This window comes from Sporothrix schenckii, assembly GCF_000961545.1.
Source record: "Sporothrix schenckii 1099-18 chromosome Unknown Cont47, whole genome shotgun sequence".
Taxonomy (NCBI): domain Eukaryota; kingdom Fungi; phylum Ascomycota; class Sordariomycetes; order Ophiostomatales; family Ophiostomataceae; genus Sporothrix; species Sporothrix schenckii.
Genome location: NW_015971148.1, coordinates 3,540,477 through 3,559,495, shown reverse-complemented (window position 1 = coordinate 3,559,495; position 19,019 = coordinate 3,540,477). Strand labels below are relative to the sequence as shown.

The following is a 19,019-nucleotide window of genomic DNA, read 5'->3' as shown; positions in this document are numbered from 1 at the left end:
TATCGGATGTCATTTGCTGCTCATTTGCTGCTCGTACTCCGTACTTTGTGCTCAGGTGGAGTACCCGTTTCCTGGTCACTGCAATTTATCCTGCTCAGCCGCTTGCCTCCATTGTCGCGTGTTCTGACAAGCGAACGGGGGAGGAAGGAGCGAAGAGGGGGAATACGAGGTGGAGGTGGTGAATTGTCGTACAATGCGGCCGCCAGGAAAAGGGAAAAAGAGGCCGAATCATTAGCGTGTCTACAAAACGGAAGGAGCAATGGACACCTCAAAGGAAAGTGTCAAAAGTGTCAAGAGCGTCAAAAAGTGTCAAAAGTGGCAAAAGTGTCAAAAGCGTCAAAAGCGTTAAAAGCGTCAAAAAAAAAGCCTCGCCAACAAGAGCTAAATAGCGACCGGTCACTGCCCTTCCAACCGTACACCAGAATACTCAACCAACACACTTGTACAAAATACTCTGTACGATATACGACATACGACATACGCGGTAATACGTCGTCGCTTCCCGTCCGTGCGACATCAACAGCGCCGCCGCTACGCCGTAAATAAATGTAGGGCTCCCGTCCAGCGGGCAACCGCCAACACTCTACTGTGTACCCGAAATCGACAAAAGTAAACAAACCCACTTTTTTCACATCCAGCCGCATCACAACACCAAAACAAACCCAATCCCTTCAGTCTGCATCTTTCCGCGCGACGCTGCGCTGACCAGCCTCGACTTCGTTTGCCATTTTGGCGTGTGTTGAGAGCTTGGCCCAATCGACGAGCCCTTGTCTCGCTGCAACAGCCAAAACTCGACTGGAACCGACTGAGGCTTTCAGCCGTGTTTTGATCGCCCGCTAGTCCCAGCAGCCTCGATCATCCTTTTGCTCTCCCATCCTTCTCACAACCCGTCCCGCATTCCACCTTTTCTCTCTAGTCTTCCCCATTCTCACCGTTTCTCCATTTCAATCCTTCCCCTCCACCTTGCCCCCCTTGCATTCCTCTCCTCCGTTCCCACCACACCACTTCTTCTCTTAGCTTGCCTCTAATGCAACATGCAACGGCCCTTGACCCATGCTGGCCATGACCTGCATCGCCGACCGCCGAGCCCGACGTTTATGCGATCATCGTTATCAACAGCCGGAGCTGCTGGCCCCGTAGCCACGATGGATGCATCTGGTCGGCAACCGTTTCCTGCATGGCCGCACTCTGTCTTTGCCAACGACGACCGATCGGCCGACCGAGACCAGATGGACATCATGCCCGCCCGGCCGGCATACTACAGCACCACACCGTCGTGGACCTCGAACGGCAGTGAGGCCGACGATCCGTTCACGAGCAACAGAGGAGATAGTTCTTCAACGCTACCGCGACAGAATCTGCTCCTCCACGAGTACAACCGGCTTGCGGAAAAGGTTCGCTTTGATTCCACAGTACAGACAGGGTGCCGTGACTGTCACGAGGATCCGCTAACGATTTCTTGCAGCGTGGTCTTCGACCGCTATCCCATGCCGGAGACGAAGATGAGCAAGACGGTTCAGTATGTTTTCTCTTTTATTTTCTGTGCTGTTAGGGCAGGACTAACAACGCAGATTGAACATGACAGCCAGATAGGCGACAGGCGCAACTGGTTTGCGCGAACGTTTGGAAAGCCTTCTGCACCGACATCAAGGCGGTCCAGCAGACACTCCATTGGTGGTGGAAAGCACAAGCGAAGCGACAGTGACCCGTCAAACCAGCTTCAGCCGGGATCTGGAAGCGGCTCCAAGTCTGACGTGCTGGACACGTTGAAGAACCAGTCACTCCAAACACTTGTCCGCACCTGTGGCAAAAGCTTCCTCTACCTCCCAACAGACTACGGCACTCGCTCCCTGATGCTGCCAACGTGCTTTCGCGCAGCTGCCCAGTACCTTGTCCAAAATGGTCGGTTGTACCTCTGACTTTCGTGTCTCCTTTTTGGATCCAACCTAACTCGTCTGCAGGCCCAGAGACTCGCGGCATCTTCCGGATCTCTGGCTCTATGAGAGTCGTCAATGAGCTTTACGATTACTATTGTGTCAACCTCGACAATGACGACGACATTGCCGCGACCGTCCGCTCGCCGAATCTGCCTTTCCACATCAAAGCCGGCGTGCACGACGTCGCCTCCATGTTCAAGCGCCTCCTTGCAGGCCTTCCCGGTGGAATCCTCGGCGACCTCCGACTCTTCGAAGCATTTGTTGAGATTATGAAATCGGATGGGCATGCCAGCAACGAGGTCTTGGAGTCTGGGAGGGCAGACCCGGGACAAATGAAGGCCCGTCTCATGGCTCTTGCCATTGGATCTGTCCCTGGACCGCTCCAGCGCGAGCTGATGTGCGCCGTATTCGGCCTGCTTTCTCTCATTGGACACTCTGCCGAGACGACAGAGCCTGCCCAAGCTGTTCAGGGGAGCGCCTTGCCTCACTCCGAGTTGATGGGCTACGCAGCGCTGGGAATCATTTTCGGCCCACTGTTGATGGGTGAGCTACTCGACGCGTACGCCCCGGAAGCCCGTCCTTCAAATGACTCAGGCACCACTGCGTCACCGTCTGGCGGTCCATCGGCTCACGGCACACCGTCTCCCCGGTCGAAATCAGACAAACGGCGCAAGAGCATGGCGTCTGACAAACAATCGCTGGCCCACCTCCCATCCACGTTGGACAAGATCCTTCTCGCCAACGATGTGGCGGAGATGCTCATCACACACTGGCGCGCCATTGTCTACGAGATGAAGCACATGGGCATCATGAGGAAAGAGTCAATGCTGCAGCATACACACCAGTTGGCAGCCCGTTCTGCGCAGCCTATGCCGCGGTCACTCCGTCCTTCTAGGTCCGAGACGTTCACTGACCATAATATGGGTGCAATGGTCCAGCAGGCCTCAGATCTGTATAGCGCAAATTTGCGCAAGACGCGCAGCGCCTCGAACACCCGAAACGCCATCGATGCAATGAGCGGCAAACAACCTCCCGTCTACAATGTTCCTCCACAGCGACCGTCGGACATGTCGTTTGAAGAGTTTGCAGCGCGCAAAAAGCTCAGAAATTACGCTTCCAACATGTCAATTGCTTCCGATTCTACCTACTCGGCAATCGAGCCGCAGCCCGTCAAGCCTTTGTCTCCACCAGTGGAGGATCCCTTTTACGTTCCGGGCTCCATCGCCATATCAACTCGCTCTGGTGCCGCCAAATTGACAAAACAGCGCCGGGCGAGTGGTGGATTCTCGTCTATTTTTGGAGCCGACAAGGCGGCGTCATCGCCGACGAAGGACCTGCCAAAGGTAGCAAGAAAGGCAGTCAACGGCCACAGCGATGGCCGTTCTAGGACCTCGGAAGGGGACGACAACGTGGCCCCGCCGTCGAGCCTGTCGCTGAGCCCAACCAAGGTTCGAGGTGGTGTGCCACATCAGACAAGCGATTCCAGGAAAGCATCGGGGTCGCGTAGGAAAGCGACACCCACGCGGTCGCACCATACGATCGATGCTGTCGACGCCTGCCTGTCTGAACCTGCTGGGCGTGTTGGCATTGGAGGCACCCCGCAGTCAAAGACAGCCGCACTGATTGCCAAAATCATGAATACCAACAAGCCGCCACCAACACCAACACCGGTTAAAAGGGCCGACGTGACGACCGGTGACTTGTCTAGCCGCAAGCAGAAGGCCGTAAGGGCAACGCACGACACACCGAGATTCTTTGACTCAAAGTCTGCTGGCAACAGCCCGACCAAGACACATGGACAGTGGGTGCGAGGAAACTCTTCACCAGCCACCAAGCCGGAGAACCGGCCTATCCAGCCCACTGCTATTGTTTCACCGACGCCTAGACGGCCATGGAAGGCACAGGCCAGTGCATCGGTCCTTGCCCATGGGCGTGAAAGTCCACCGTCGAGTAGGGTGAAAGGTCTACAGTCGCCGGCCACGCGACTGATGGACACTGCAGGAGCCGTGGGAAGGCAGTCGCCGAAGTCGCGATCCTACGGCACTGGAAAGCCCCCTTCGACGCCACAGAAAAAGCCTGTTCGTGAATCAGGAGCTATGTCAGTCAAGGGCGTGAGTGTGGGACAAAAGAGCGAGGACAAGCAATCCAGGCACGCTACACAGGAGCAGCGTGCCATCGAACAGCTCGTCAATGACACCACGTCGCCTCTTTCTGAAATAAAGAATGACGCCCGCAACATGACGCGAGCCAACTCGACCAGCTCTCGGGCGTCGAAACGGACACAGCCAGACAGGGTCCATATGGAAGAGCCCAAATCCCCTGCGGCTGGTAGCTCTGTGAAGGCGATGGCGGCAATGTTCGACACGGCGGCCTGGCGATCATCGGAATCGTTGCCCCTTCCTCTGACCAGCCCGCAGATGGCAAAGCCGCGCACACCGAAGCGAGGCTCGGCTCTGTCCCAATACACGAGCAACACGTCGCCTTCCAAAACGGCAGAGTTTGTGACACCACCACACCCTACGGTGCAGCCAAGACAAGCAACTCTCGACAAGACGGAGGGCCGGGGAACCGACACGTCAGTACTGCAACGGACGGCTAGTGAGCGGAGACGGTTGCGACTTACAAAGAGCGAGGGCAGGAACGGTCCTCTTGGTAAAGTCGGCCGGCTCACCGCTACCGAGCGGAGAGAGCTAGCGCGGCCCGTGGACCGAAACGAAGTGAGAGCCGGTACGGGGCATCAAATACCATTCGGAATGGCAAAGGACAGTACAGCAAAGGTCTCTGGGAAGAAAACCACAGCACCACCACCGCCGGGCAACACGTCATTGCTCGCACGAGGCGGCACACCAGTACTGTCCCGCTCCAAAGGAAGACCAGTGTCAGTGGTGCTTTCGTCTGAACGTTCAGCTTCGGCGGTGGAACTGGAGCTGCAGCGGCTTTTGGACAGCAAAACGACCGAATGCAACACTTGGAAGACGAGGGCTCAGGCGGCCGAAGCCAAAGTGGCAGAGTTGGAACTGGCACTCGCCCGCACGAGTGTTACCGACGCGTCCAAGGTGGAATCGTTTACTTCAGTATCGGATCAAGGTGGAGACCTGTCGTGGTCATGGCAAGACTTGCTCCCAGAGACAGCCGCGATCCAGCGGGCACCAGAAAAGCTGGACATGTCGAGTATGGTTCGGGAGATTCGGTACGACGGTGCAATGCCTGCGCCGCTGAGCACGGTGTCCCGTCTGCGGAAGGATTTTGAGACGGATGACAACAACGGCTCGGAAACCAGCGGTGGATCGGATGCGCATGGTCGGTTGATAAACAAGCGACTTCTACCTTTTTAATGTACGATAAGAGAATCATGGTTATGAAGAACGGGGAGGGGACAAAAGGGGGCAACAGGGAGGGCCAGGAAAAGCGAAGAATGGACAAAAGACGAAGAAGAGTGTACTTTGTATTCTAGAACGTGATGGCTACGAATAATGATTCAAGTCCAAGTTACGCCCCATACATGCATGCAACCACGACAAACATGGCAGTTCTCATACGTAGATACATTTTGTAGAATGCTGGCTATCTTACACATGGCAGGCCGGACATGCTCGACGTGCTCGACATGCTGTTGAAAATAATAATTTTGTATACACAAATAGCAGCCAAACGACCTTGCTCCCAATAGTAAAAAAAATAAAGTAAGAGTCTGTCCGTCGACCCGCTCCCTCCGACATACTACCGGCCTTAACGCACAAACTTGCGGCGCGGCGTGGCAATGCGGTGGGTGTACTTCCACAGGTGACGGTACTTGGGGCCCTGGTGCTTGGCCTCCCAGCCGCGGGCTTTGCGCGGCGGCTTGAGCGACGGCAGGCGCGTGGCCTTGAGCTCGAGGTCGGCGCCGGGGACACCGAGGCGCTCCATGACGCCCTCGGTGCCGGCGTCCCACTGGGTGCGGAACAGCGTGCAGCCGACGACTGTCAGGTCGTGCTTGTCGACGAAGCTGCGAAGGGAAAAGTTGTCGCGGTTGGCCGTGGGCGACAACGACGACGAGGAGGAGTCGGCGCCGGCGGCAATGGCCGAGGCCGGGTCGCTCGCAAAGGCCTTTTGCAGCGCGGCGGTGTCGATGCGGCTGCTGTTCTTGTCAAAGGACTCGGCGTCGACGGGCGGCTGCTCGAGGACAAAGACGGCCAGGCGGTGCGGGCCAGAGCCCTTTTGCGCAAAGGCCGGCAGCCAGGGCAGGACGACCTGGCTGGCGGGGTCGAGGCGGGCGAGCGGGACCGAGGGGTCGGCGGGCGCGACGGGGATGTTGGTGGCCAGAAAGTGGACGCGGCGCGAGAAGCCGTCGGACGTCAGGTCGGGCACATCAGGGTCGACGACGACGACCGACACCAGGCGGGTGCCGCGGTCAAAGACCTGGATGCGCAGGCGCGGCGTGACCTCGGAGATCAAGCTGTCGACGATGGCGCCGTGGGCGACCTTGTAGGTGCGGAAGAAGAGCTCGACGTCGGCGGACGGGTGGATCTGGCTGGGGGGCAGCAGATCGGGGGCCAGGTGGAACTGCTGGATGCGCTGCTGGATGAGCCGCAGGGGACGGCCGCGCCAGCGCTCCTGGGCGAGGTAGCGGTAGATGGGCTTGTTCATGTCGCCGAGGCCGTCCTCGAAGCGGCGCTTGACGAGCGGGTCGTTGATGTCGGCCAGCACCTTGAGGTGCTCGAGATGCCTGCGCAGGCTGCCCAGGCGCTTCTGCAGGTAGGCCGTGCCGCCGCGCGACGTGACCTTGGACGGGTCGCCGGCCGCCAGGACCTCTTCGAGCTTGCGGATCTTGGCCGTCTCGGCGGCAATCTGGCGCAGCTTCTCCTCGCGGTCCGCCCGCAGCACCTTGCGGGCCTCCTGGAAGCACTGGTACGGCATCAGCTCAAAGGGCACTGGCCCGCCGTCCTGGCCAGCAAGCGTGTCGTTGCCGGCCTTGGCACGGTTCAAGGCCGTGGTCGTCTGCAGGGCCGCACGCCGCCGCCGCGAGCCAACGGGCGGCGTGCCGCGGCGCATGAGCTCTCGCTCGGCCCAGGGCAGCGTGGTCAGATTGGGATCTTGCTGCCAGCCCTCAAGGTCTTCGAATCGTCGTGGTGGCGGCGGGGGCGGTGTGGCTGAGGAGGAGGACGACGAAGAAGAAGTAGAGGAGGTGGTGGGAGTCAATTGGCGAGTCGACGTCGAGAAGAGAGCCTGCGTCGAGGACTGCGTGGCAGCAACAGCAGCGGCTGGTCGGAGGACGAGACTGACTTGTTCGCTGCGACGGCCACCGGCCCGCAGGCATTGCACGAGCGGCCGTGCTGCCGGCGTGTACCGGGACATTGTGGAGGGGTGGTTGAGAACAGGCGGGGTGGCCGGTCCGTCGGTCTGGGTGGTGTCGTGTTGTGTTGGTGTGGTGCTGCTCTCAAAAAACAATGAAGCTATTCACAGCTCCCATAATTTACCACGCGACAATTTTTTTCCAAGTGCAAACTGGCAGGGGCTCCACAGCACCTTCCGCCCGCCAAACTCAAGTACAGAGCGCGCACGTGATGTCCATTTATGGTAAGTTCGCTAAATCTGCGGGCTCTGATTGGCCAATGTCGAACCCGCACCCGGGACTGTGTCTGTTGCGCTAGCGACTGTTTTTTCTCCCATCACGACCTCCAACCAGACATCAACCGAAGCTTCAGTTGTACCGGTGCCATCATTGCCGTCGTCTGTCCTGCGCCTGCACCGAGCTCCATACCCACCACTCTGGGCATTCGACATCACTCTCCCTGGGCTGTCACGATCTCACTCGCCTGCTACCGCCTAGCGCCTCACAATGGCTGCACGGCGTGGAGCGCAGAGCCTCTCGGAGGCCTTTTATGGCCTGACGCTGAGCTCCCAGACCGGCCGCAAGGCTCTCGTGGTGCGTACTTCCTGACACCTGTATCGTCTGTTTTTCTTGACAGCATCCTCCTAACACGTGCATCTCCAGCCTCGCTCCTCCACTGCCTCCTCATCACCACAACAACCTCGCGCGTTCTCGACATTACCATCACAAAACAAGCCTTTGGCGACAACACCGCGTTCCGCCTCGCCCGCCGCCTCCTCCTCCGCCTCCTCCTCTTCCTCTCATTCAAAGCGCATGCCGTCCTCGTTTGCGTCCACCGTCCCGCCGCCTGCCACGGCCCCCACCACCGTCCAGAGCATCACCGAGCGTACCGTCCCCGTCACTGTGTTTGCCTTCCCGAGCCTCGAGCCCCGCGCCCTCGAGCTCTGGCCCGCCCAGCACCTGCAGCTGCCCCTGCGCCGCGACCTGCTGCACTTGGCTGTCGTGTACGAAGGCGACAACACGCGCCAGGGCACGGCCTCGTCCAAGACCCGCTGGGACGTCCACGGCTCCCACCGCAAGATGCGCAGGCAAAAGGGATCGGGCATGGCCCGCGTCGGCACGCGCCAGTCGCCTCTGATACGCGGCGGTGGCAAGACCTTTGGCCCCCACCCGCGCGACTTTGGCACCGACCTCAACCGCAAGATGTACGATCGCGCCTGGCGGACCGCGCTGTCCTACCGCTACCGCCGCGGCGAGCTGATTGTGTGCGAGGACGGCCTGGAGCTACCGCTGCCCGACGCCTTTTTGCGCCTGGCCCAGGCCGGCACGCTCGACCGCTCCCTCGAGGACGGCTTTGTCAAGCGCTATGTCCGCTCCCTCCTGAACGGCGACATGGACGCGGCGTCCACGCGGTCGACGACGCCGCTGGTCGGCGGCACCAGTGATGTTGTCCCTGGCATTGCGGCAGCGGCCGGCACGGGCATCGGCAGCATCGGCCAGGCATGGGGCCGCCTGGCCGGCCGCACCACGTTCATCACGACCGACCGCCGCCCCAACCTGTTCACCAGCCTCGAGACCGCCGGCGAGGACGGCCGCGCGCTGGCCGTCGCCGACGTCGACGTCAAGGACCTGCTGGAGACGGGCCGCATTGTCGTCGAGCGCGCCGCGCTGCACGAGATGATTGACGCGCACCAGAGCGATCTGGTCAGCCGCATCTACATCCAGGGCGCAAAACCGAGCGGTCTGGCTACAGGTCAGACAGTCATTGGTTGAGTAGTTGAGGCGGACGATAAAAAAAATATACGAAAACCATCAAATTTGCATGTACGAGTACGACTAGGACAGGATTCAAATTTAGCAAAGCATTTCCGTATTTTTTGACAATGATATGTGCGCATTCTTCAGAAGACTAGAAATCAGTTGTGATACACCAGTTTGACCAACAGCTTTAATATGTGGGGCCTAATTGTTTCTCACACGTGATGCATCACGTGGTTTTAATTGAGAACGCGCCTTCCTTACTGTAACGCGTCAAGCTCATCTGCCCCTCCAAACATTCCCAGCGACATCATCACTTCACAGCCCGCATTCCGCACCGACGATACCGCTCCTTTGCTGGCATCCATCTTCGTTTTCCATAAGCTCTCCCACGCACCTTCTTCGCCCCGCCACCCTTGCCCAAGATGGCCTCCATGGAAACGCCGAGGGTCTCGTGTTCGTACCTCAACAGCTACGTCAACCATAACGTCCTTATTGTGGGCAAGGTTGTCCAGCTGCGCGGCGAGAGTGCCATTCTCGACGCAGATGGCCATATTACCGTCAACCTGAACCGGGTGCGTATGCCAGCGATCGATGGTGTGGCAGGAGCAAGTTCACCTACTAAATCCCTCCTTAGGAATCACGTCTCGTTGGCGGCAATGCTGCTCAGATTGTCGGCAAGGTCATGCCGGACCTGTCGGTCAAGGTGCTGAGTGCACAAGATTTGGGCGTGGATGTCGGTATGTGCAGTGGCGATGTCTGCCGATTAGCATTCATGATTCACAATTGGATTATTTGCTGACATTCGCGATTATAATTATAGACCTCGATCTAGCGCAAAAGGTTGTCGAGATATCACAGGAAAACAAGGCCATTTTCGGCGGCGCTGCATGAGATGTCGACTGAGACATGGTGTTGAGACAAATGCCAACTCATAAAGTGCTCGTCGTTTGTGCTCCTTCCTGATACCTTGACCATATGGGAATGTGATGATGTGAATGTAAAACCATTAATTATTAAGCGCTTCGCAATAGGAGGGGTATTCATTATTTCATATATTTTGTGCTGCCGGCTACGACGTCGGAATGACGCTTTAGATGAGCTGCTCGTCGGATAACATGGATAGTGACAAAGGTTTATTGTGCCCAATATCACGGACTACGTTTCTTGACATTTCTGCTGCCTCACGCTTAAATCTCACGGAGTCAATCATCATGAAACAGTTGATGGTAATGTGAAGCATTGCCTGTTACTCACGATAGACACCTGCCATTGACACTGCCTTCTCTTACCTCACGATTACTACGACGATGCACATTTATTACAGTCTGCCTCGTGTGCTACTTATTCTCTACCTCCGATTCATGTCTCACTTTTCTCTCAGAAACGACTATAAATGTCGGGCCCAGCCCGCTCCTCACCTCGACGATTTGAACTCGAAACCACAGATCAAACAACCAACACAACCAGACTATTTCCAGCTACAAACGGAATTACCCAAGCAACACCACCGCCAACAACAACCATCACAATGGCTCCCCCTAATCAAATGACCAGCGGTGACTCGTCGCGCATCCAGTCGAGCCAGGTCAGTCGAAAACCGTGTCCTTGACATGTCCGTGTGCATCCAGTTTGTTGCTGACGATTCTTTTGCTTGTGAATAGTCCCGCGGTGGAAAGGACATGTCCTCGGGTGGATTTGCCGCGCGCGCCCAGTCTGCTGCGGCAACCAACACGAACAACGCCAATGCCGCAAACAGCGGCGGCAACATGGGCTCCATGGGCAGCACCAAGGGCAGCGGCGCTGGCTCTGGCAAGAAGTAGATGGTATGCCCATAAAGGCATGACCCTTCCGGACGTTGGAGCAACGCAAGGAGCACGGGACGGAAACAAGGAGACTAAGAGAAGAGAGGCAGGAGACAGCAATGGATTGTGATTGGATTTCATTCTTTCTCACAGTCTATAAGAGTGAAACATTACCATGAAATTTGACTGCCCGTGCCCACACAGTGACCATTGATATATGCCAAACAGCGCGTCGCCATGAGAAAACAAACCAAGAACAAAACATACCCACATAGAGCCGCCACAGGTCATAACCCTTTCATGATATCCGTGTCCCTCTCTACTCGTCATCACTGTCTGCAAGGAAGCCCGACTTGGCCCGTGCCGTCCGTTTCTTGCTGGCGACCGGAACATCGTCGTCAGCATCATCGTCCACGTTGTTCGTCCCATCGGCGTTGGTGTTGCCATTGAGCTGGATCTGTCCGCCCGTCTTTTCAGACAGGACGGCAGGTGATGATCGGTCCACGTCCATGGCGTCACCACTTTGACTGGCCACTGGAATTGGATTCTCGACAGTCGTCTGCTTCTTGTTGTCATCCTCATCCTCCTCGTCACTGCTGTCAACGAAGCCGGCATGCAGTCGTCTCCTCGGCGGCGCCTTCTTCTTGACGACGACCTCATCGGCATCGCCGTCAGCGTCGTCCGTGCCCGACGCCGCTTCGCTCGACTTTCTCCGCTTACGGCTTCGCCGGCCTGATGCTGGCAGGTCTTGTGAGGAGGTAAGGCCAAGGTCGCTGCTGTCATTGAGGTCATCGTCGTCCTCGTCCTCATCGTCCTCGGACAACACGGTCGATGTGCGCTTGGCTTTGGTCGGCTTGCTCGGTGTGGTGGCCAAGGCATCGCTGTCGTCGCCCTTGCTCGACAGCAGACTCTGCTGCACAGCACTGTGGATCCGCTTCCTGGTCGCCTCCTCGCGCGCAAAGAACTCGCGGTCCTTCTCGTCGTCCGTCTCATCGTCGCTCGCGTGCACATACACGTCGCTCTTGATGCGCCGCGCCTTTTCGAGCTCTTTGGCCCGCCGCAGCCGCGCCCTCGCATCGCGTTCTTCTTCTGTCAGGCCCTCGAGCTCGTTGCCGTCCTCGTCCGTCTTCTTGCGGCGCCGCCGGATGGTTCTCCTTTTGCCGTCCAGGCCGTCTTCGACGACGTTTCGGGCCGTCGGACCGCCGGCCGGGAACAGCATCTCGTCGTCAATCCTGCCGTCCTCGTCTTCGCCGTCGTCGTCGTACACCGCCTTCTTGCGGGGCGCCGTCTTGCGCTTCAGCTGGTCCTCGGCCGACTGGTTGTTGTCAAAGGTCGGCGGGTCAAACTCGGCCCGGTTGATAAACTCGAGCGACTCCTCAAGCTCGTCGGCGGTGATGTGCGACGCGAAGATCCACGTCGACTCAGGCGTCTCGTCGATCGAGGGCGCCAGGCGTTCCATGCCCACCAGCTGCATCAGAAGACGCAGATGCGAGTTCTTGAACATGGCCTTCTTGCAAGCGTCGTCGCTGGGTCGAATGGTAATGGTGGGGGCGTCACGCCTGACAACGGAGGCCGTAGTGGGTGTGTCGAGCGGGGTGGACTCGTCACCGTCTGCTGCTGAGGCTGTCTCCGCCGCAGCGGCAGCAGTCGCGGCAGTCTCAGTCGCCTTCCATGCCCGCCGCTCGGCTGCGGCCATGCCAACCTGGTCCTTGATCCAGGTGAGCAGATCGTGGTGGTTTTTGTCCAAGAGAACGCCCACCAAGATCGCAATCTGGCGGTCCTTGTCCAGGTCCTCACGGAACTCGAGCAGCCCGCCAGGCTTCGGCGCGGACGACGACACGGTCTGTTTCTCGTAACCGTACTCGAGGAAGTGTGCCGTGCCAGCCGTCTTCGAGAACAGCATCTCAATGATCAACACGGGCCGCTCCTCCATCTTCTTGAAGCACTTGCGCAGAATCTGCCTCGAGAGCTCCTCCCAGTCACGGTACATGGCGTTCTGCCGGTCGAGAGGCTCGGGTCCCTTGATCATGTTGAAGAGCAGCCGAACAATGTCCACGCGGAAGAGCATGACGCTCATCTCCTGCTTGAAAGCCACGCGGTAGAAGAAGCGGTGCGCGCGCTTGAGCTGGGCGTCGCTGAGATCTTGGTAGTTGTGGAGGAGCTTGACAAATGTGTTGATGACGCCCTGCACCGCAAAGCGGGCGGAAAAGCGCTTGAAGTCAAAGTTGCGCTCTGTGCTTGTTTTTTGGGCGGCTGCTTCGTCGTCGGCGGACTCGTCATCGTCGTCATTCTGTGCGTCGGGGGCCAAGTGCTCGGCGTCACCGCCGTCCCCTGCAGCATCGCCCATGGCAGCCCCTGTGCGCGCCGCCGCCTTGGCTGCCTTCTTCTTTGTCCGGGTTCGCCGACGCGAGCGGACCTGGAGGTCTACGTTCTGCTTCGAATAGGCTTCGAGTATGCGCAAGTAGGTGTGCGCAAGTTCTGTACAGGCATCGAGGTACTCGTAACCCTGGTCCTTGAAGTTCTTGACAATGTTGGTGACGGCGTCGTGGGTCGTTTCTTCGTAAAAGAGACGGCTCAAAATGTTCTCGGCAATCTCCTCGTCGTCTTCGCTCTTTGACTCTGACATTTCTTGCACGGTCAAAAGAATCTGCGTGAAACAGCGCATCACCACCATCAACTCGGGCCAGTCCTTGTCGTTGTTCGACCGGTCGAGGGCGCGCCCCAGGAAAATGAACATTTCTTGGTTCAGCACGCCGGCCACGAGGTTAAAGCTGCTGACCTCGTCCGCAGGCGGTTGAGCCGGATGGGCGTTCTTTTGGCTCCGCTGGGCCGTCTGGGCCTTTTGTGCCTTTTGCGCCTTTTGCCGCATGCGCTCGGCCTCGAGGAACCAGGACACCAGGTAGAAGAACTGGGCGCGATGGTGGTGCTGGACGTGCGGGGCCTCACGGTCAATCGACTTGCGAATGTGCTGGAACAACGGGTTGAAGCCGGCGTCCAGAAACTCCTCGACAAACTTGCGCAGCTGAGCGTTAGCGCGCGCGTTGAGGGACACGGGCGCGCCAAGGCCGACGAGCTCCTGCTTCTCGTCGCGCTTGCGGCCGCGGCGGGGCGGCCGAAACTTCTTGCTGTTGTCCATTTTGCGTTCGCGGGCGGCAGAGCCCATCAGCGCGTCCTGGCCCGACAGCGTCGACATCTTGCCCTCGCCGCGGTCGACCCAGACCATGGTGCCGAAGCGGCTGTGGCGCGTGGGGCCGTTCTTGTTGAAGGCGTGCAGCATGGCCGTCTCCTTCTGCATCATGTCGGTCAGCTCGGAGGCCTTGGTGTGGTTGAGCTGCGTCGCGTCCATAAACAGCTTGGCGGTGTCGACGCGCTTGACGAGGTGGAAGATGATCTCCATGACGGTCGTGTCCTCTGTGCGGAAATCCTCGCCCATGTTGGAGGCCACCGTCAGCAGCACCAGAAAGATGTCCTGGTACGAGAAGGCGTCAATGGTGGTGGACCGCGAGATCTGTGACTCGTCGCCGTCATACTGGACGCCGGGGGGCGGCTCGATCATGGCGACATTGCGCAGGAAGAACAGAACCAGCTTGATCACGCCCTGGTCGCGCAACGAGCGGTCGCCGAGGGGGACAGCCATGGACGGCAGGGCCGCACGCACGGCCGTGTGCAGGATCTGGGCGCCGTCGTAGTTGACAATGGCGCGCTTGTAGGACAGCTGGGCCAGCTGCAGCACGGGCAGGTGGCGGTGGTGGTTGACGGTCATGGTCTCGGGGTCCTTTTCGAGCGGCCAAGTCAACGGCGTGAGGATCTCGTAGCAGGCGAGGGCGACACGGGCACGAAAGCGCTGCAGGTTGGCGTTCTCGTGCCATGTGGCCAGAATGGCGAGCAGGTCGCCGCCGACCAGGTTCGTCTCGGCCAAGCAGCGGGCCACGTCCATGCGGTTGAGTTTCTGGTCGTAGAAGCGGATCCATTTCTTGATGTCGCGCAGGACGTCGAGGGCGTCGTCGCCCAGCTGGTACGTGCCATCTTCGTCGAAGCCGCCGAGCTGCCGCGTTGGTGAGAATGTTAGACCAATGACTGCCACAGGCTCCTGTCCGCCGGTCCCGCACACGTCCCCGCCCTCATTAAACATACCGCAGACACAAGACTCGTGATATGTGCTCGAACTTCGGGATGAACGACGTCCACCGGCTCCATGGCCTCGTTTGCTGCCTTGGCGTCCATTGTCGCCGAAGTGAAGAGAACCGCTCAGAGTCGGAGTCGGCTCTCAATGCTCGAATGGTCCGGCAACAGGGCGCAGGACCGTGGTTGTTGGCGGTGGTGATGCTGTTTGTGAGCTTCAATGGCACGAAGTACACCAAAAACAGCCACTTAATGCGCTTTACGCGGGGAGACGCGTCTGGCGCGTCGCTGCCACAAGGCCGTGAATTGTGGGGCTCCACTGTATTCAGTGCGTCACCACACGTGCCATGCCATGTGACTTTATTGATGTTAGTCAGCAACAGTCGGTGGGGCAGTGGCGGCCACCCAATGGCTCAGAATCGTAATTTTTCCCACAGCCTAGAATCGATCACCACCACCACCTTGCCACCATCCTCAGCCCACGACCCCAAGCAATCCCGGCCGAGCGACACACGCACAACACATCCGCGCCTCCCCTCACGCCTGACGGGACCGACAAGGCAGACACGGCGCGCTGCACGCCCGCACCCAATTGACCAGCAGCGTGAGCAGTCGCTCCACTGAGAATTTTCGAGTTTTCGGAGCTCAGCTTTCTTTCGGCTTCTGTTCCCATTCGAAAATCACGAGACTGTTTTCTCCGCCAAGATCCGCGCCCGGCAACGCCACCTTTGGTTCGCTCAACACACCCGCATCCGGACTCCGACGCATCCTCGACACCGTCGACACCGTCATCCATGCCCCTGTAGGCGAGCCGGTGCTTCCTGTGCTTCCGAATCCCCTCATCCTTCCTGTCGTCCGCCGCGGCGTCACGTCCTCATCTGTCTGTTCAGTCACAGGCCACAATGAGCGGCACGACACTGCTCCGGCTGCGGCCCTCGCCGTCGGCCTCGTCGGCCACGACTGCAGCAACACGGCTGGCGCTGGCACGTCGTTCGCCGAGCAGACAGCAGACGGCGTTTGTCCGGCTGCATTCGTCCGCTCCGTCTCCCTCGTCCTCCTCCCCCCTTCGCCGGCTTGCGTCGGCCGCTGCCTCTTCCGCACCCAAGCCCCGGTGCATGCTCGCTTCTACACCGTTACGAGCTACGCTGTCCCCCAGCGCTGCCACACAGTCCGCGCTGCAGCAGTCGCTGCGATTCTACTCGGCCGGACCGACCCCGCCGCCGTCCAATGGCCGTCGGAAGAGAAAATCCGACAAGGAAGGGGAGTCGGCTGTGCCGAAGAGCGAGGAGAACAACGCGTCCACCGAGCAGGAGAAGCTCGCCGAGCAGGCTGACCGTCTCGAGGATGGTGGCAAGCTCGGCAGCGAACAGTCGCCCCAGGACAACCAGCAGCAGACCCAGCGGTCCCAGCAGTCGCAGACGGACGCCGAGGCATCGTCCGACAAGACCAGCCAACCGCCTGTGGAGGAGCGGCCCCTGCCGCCAAACTGGGTCCGCCTGAACGACGAGGAACTGGCCATTCTGTCCCGCATCCTGTCTTTTTCGCCGCCGTCGCGCCGCGACAGCATGCTCGAGGTCATTGAGGGTGTGCGTCGCTACGGTGCGCCGGTCGAGCTGCGTGAGCTGATTGCCAAGCAAAAAGCCGGCGGCCTCAGCCTGGCCGACGGCATGAAGGTCGTCAAGGTGGCGTTCAACATGGCCAAGCAGTTCTCGGACGACGAGGCCGGCATGCACTCCGCCAACCGCCCACCCAGCGACCCGGCCAACAAGGACAGCCAAAACGACCAGCGCAATCAGCACGGCATGTTCAACTCCAACGACCCGCAGCAGCCCAGCTCGCACCAGCCGGGTGCGTCTGGCCAGCCGAACCTGAACAACGACGGTGGCAACAACAACAGCAACAACAACAACCAACAAGGCCAAGACGGCCAGCAACAGGGCGGCAACAAGGGCGGTGACGGCAAAAAGGGCGGCCCCAAAAGCATATTCGAGGGCAACGACTGGGTCGGCTGGGCGCTCGGAGCGGCCATCTTCTACCCAATCTACTCCATCCTGTTCCCCGGCGGCCAGACGACCGAAATCACGTGGCAGGAGCTGCGGCGCAACTTCCTTGACCGCGGCCTTGTCGAGCGGCTCACGGTCACGGGCAAGCGCGTCCTTGTCGAGCTGAACCGCGAGGCCACGCAGTCCGCCTACCCCGACTCGGCCGCCGCCAACCCGTGGCAGCAGTACTACTTTTCCATCGGCTCGGTCGACAGCTTTGAGCGCCGCCTCGAAGAGGCCCAGGACGAGCTGCAGATCCCACCGTCCGAGCGCCTCCCCGTGAGCTACGCCTCAGAGGGCATGCTCGGCAGTCTGCTGATGGGCTTCGGTCCGTCGATCCTGCTGATCGGTCTCATGTACTGGTTGACGCGGCGCGGCGCCGGCGGCATGGGCGGCTCCAGCGGCATCTTTGGCTACGGCAAGAGCAAGGCCAAGCGCTTCAACCACGAGTCGGCCGTCAAGGTCAAGTTCTCGGACGTGGCCGGCATGGACGAGGCCAAGGTGGAGATTATGGAGTTTGTCAGCTTCCTCAAGCAGCCCGAGCGCTTCCAGCGCCTGGGTGCCAAGATTCCGCGCGGTGCCATCCTGGCCGGTCCGCCCGGTACTGGCAAGACGCTGCTGGCCAAGGCCACGGCCGGCGAGTCGGGCGTGCCCTTTTTCAGTGTGAGCGGTTCCGAGTTTGTGGAGATGTTTGTCGGCGTCGGTGCGTCGCGTGTGCGCGACCTGTTTGCCACGGCACGCAAGAGCGCGCCCTGCATTGTCTTCATCGACGAGATCGACGCCATTGGACGCTCGCGCGGCGACGGCAAGTTCAGCTCGGGCGGCAACGACGAGCGCGAGGCCACGCTCAACCAGATCCTGACGGAGATGGACGGTTTCAACACGTCGGAGCAGGTGGTCGTGCTGGCCGGCACGAACCGCCCCGACATCCTGGACAAGGCGCTCATGCGTCCCGGCCGCTTCGACCGTCACATCAACATTGACCGCCCCACGATGTCGGGCCGCCAGGACATCTTCCGTGTCTACCTGGCCAAGATTGTTACCAAGGAGGACATTGACTACCTGGTCGGCCGTCTGGCCGCGCTGACGCCGGGCTTTGCCGGTGCCGACATTGCCAACGCCGTGAACGAAGCTGCTCTCGTTGGTGAGTCTGTTTGTGTACTTTGTTGCTTTCGTTTATGCTGTTTTCCGTGTGAACCGTACTGACCATTCCGCGTTCCGCGTTCCGCGTTCCAGCCGCCCGTGCCAATGCCGAGACGGTCGAGATGAAGCACTTTGAGCAGGCCATTGAGCGCGTCGTCGGCGGTCTCGAACGCAAGTCGCTGGTGCTCAACCCCCAGGAGAAGCGCACCGTCGCGTACCACGAGGCTGGCCACGCCATCTGCGGCTGGTACTTTGAGTATGCCGACCCGCTGCTCAAGGTCTCCATCATCCCCCGCGGCCAGGGCGCGCTGGGCTACGCGCAGTACCTGCCCGTCGGCGACGCCTACCTGATGAACGTCAAGCAGCTCATGGACCGCATGGCCATGACGCTCGGCGGCCGCATCTCGGAGGAGCTGCACTTTGACACGGTGACGACGGGCGCCAGCGACGACTTCAAAAAGGTCACGCGCATGGCCACGACCATGGTGACCGAGTGGGGCATGTCCGACAAGGTCGGCCCGCTGCACTTCCGCCAGGACGACCAGAACCAGTTCCAGAAGCCGTTTGCCGAGTCGACGGCGCAGACGATCGACGCCGAGGTGCGCCGCATCATCGACGCCGCCTACAAGCAGTGCAAGGACCTGCTGACGGCCCGCAAGGCCGAAATTGGCCTCGTCGCCGAGGAGCTGCTGCGCAAGGAGATGCTGACGCGCGACGACCTCGTGCGCCTGCTGGGCCCGCGGCCGTTCCCCGACAAGGACGAGTTCTCAAAGTACTTTAACAACGACGCGCCGCCACCATTCCCGCCCTCCAACACCGACACAGATCTGGGCCCGGCCCCAGCCCCGGCCCCCGCGTTCAAAGGGTAGTCGGTCGTCGACTGTCTTTGGCTCCCTGTTTC

General features: G+C 59.7%; 7 protein-coding genes across 7 annotated transcripts; 5 read left to right on the top strand and 2 right to left on the bottom strand.

Annotated features, from left to right (window-relative positions):
• Nucleotides 1-1,034: 1,034 nt before the first annotated feature.
• On the top strand, nt 1,035-5,272 carry SPSK_03876 (uncharacterized protein; the record flags this gene model as incomplete). The annotated part of the gene is made up of 3 exons (XM_016730691.1): nt 1,035-1,519; nt 1,586-1,902; nt 1,962-5,272. 3 exons carry the CDS (start codon nt 1,035-1,037, stop codon nt 5,270-5,272), a joined length of 4,113 nt encoding a protein of 1,370 aa, XP_016585667.1.
• A 394-nt stretch (nt 5,273-5,666) lies between these two features.
• Nucleotides 5,667-7,271, bottom strand: SPSK_04216 (mitochondrial large ribosomal subunit; the record flags this gene model as incomplete). Its single annotated transcript, XM_016731027.1, has 1 exon — nt 5,667-7,271. One exon carries the CDS (start codon nt 7,269-7,271, stop codon nt 5,667-5,669), a length of 1,605 nt encoding a protein of 534 aa, XP_016585666.1.
• A 484-nt stretch (nt 7,272-7,755) lies between these two features.
• SPSK_04329 (60S ribosomal protein L4, mitochondrial precursor) lies at nt 7,756-9,021 on the top strand (the record flags this gene model as incomplete). The annotated part of the gene is made up of 2 exons (XM_016731137.1): nt 7,756-7,842; nt 7,912-9,021. The coding sequence occupies 2 exons, from the start codon at nt 7,756-7,758 to the stop codon at nt 9,019-9,021; spliced, it is 1,197 nt and encodes a 398-aa protein (XP_016585665.1).
• Nucleotides 9,022-9,431: 410 nt separating this feature from the next.
• On the top strand, nt 9,432-9,900 carry SPSK_04623 (replication factor A3; the record flags this gene model as incomplete). The annotated part of the gene is made up of 3 exons (XM_016731424.1): nt 9,432-9,581; nt 9,644-9,746; nt 9,830-9,900. The coding sequence occupies 3 exons, from the start codon at nt 9,432-9,434 to the stop codon at nt 9,898-9,900; spliced, it is 324 nt and encodes a 107-aa protein (XP_016585664.1).
• Nucleotides 9,901-10,537: 637 nt separating this feature from the next.
• Nucleotides 10,538-10,829, top strand: SPSK_04719 (uncharacterized protein; the record flags this gene model as incomplete). Its single annotated transcript, XM_016731516.1, has 2 exons — nt 10,538-10,594; nt 10,671-10,829. 2 exons carry the CDS (start codon nt 10,538-10,540, stop codon nt 10,827-10,829), a joined length of 216 nt encoding a protein of 71 aa, XP_016585663.1.
• A 301-nt stretch (nt 10,830-11,130) lies between these two features.
• Nucleotides 11,131-15,035, bottom strand: SPSK_03890 (replication fork protection complex subunit Tof1/Swi1; the record flags this gene model as incomplete). The annotated part of the gene is made up of 2 exons (XM_016730705.1): nt 11,131-14,856; nt 14,946-15,035. 2 exons carry the CDS (start codon nt 15,033-15,035, stop codon nt 11,131-11,133), a joined length of 3,816 nt encoding a protein of 1,271 aa, XP_016585662.1.
• Nucleotides 15,036-15,341: 306 nt separating this feature from the next.
• On the top strand, nt 15,342-18,987 carry SPSK_03905 (AFG3 family protein; the record flags this gene model as incomplete). Its single annotated transcript, XM_016730720.1, has 4 exons — nt 15,342-15,544; nt 15,639-16,044; nt 16,103-18,119; nt 18,212-18,987. 4 exons carry the CDS (start codon nt 15,342-15,344, stop codon nt 18,985-18,987), a joined length of 3,402 nt encoding a protein of 1,133 aa, XP_016585661.1.
• Between the last annotated feature and the right edge of the window lie 32 nt (nt 18,988-19,019).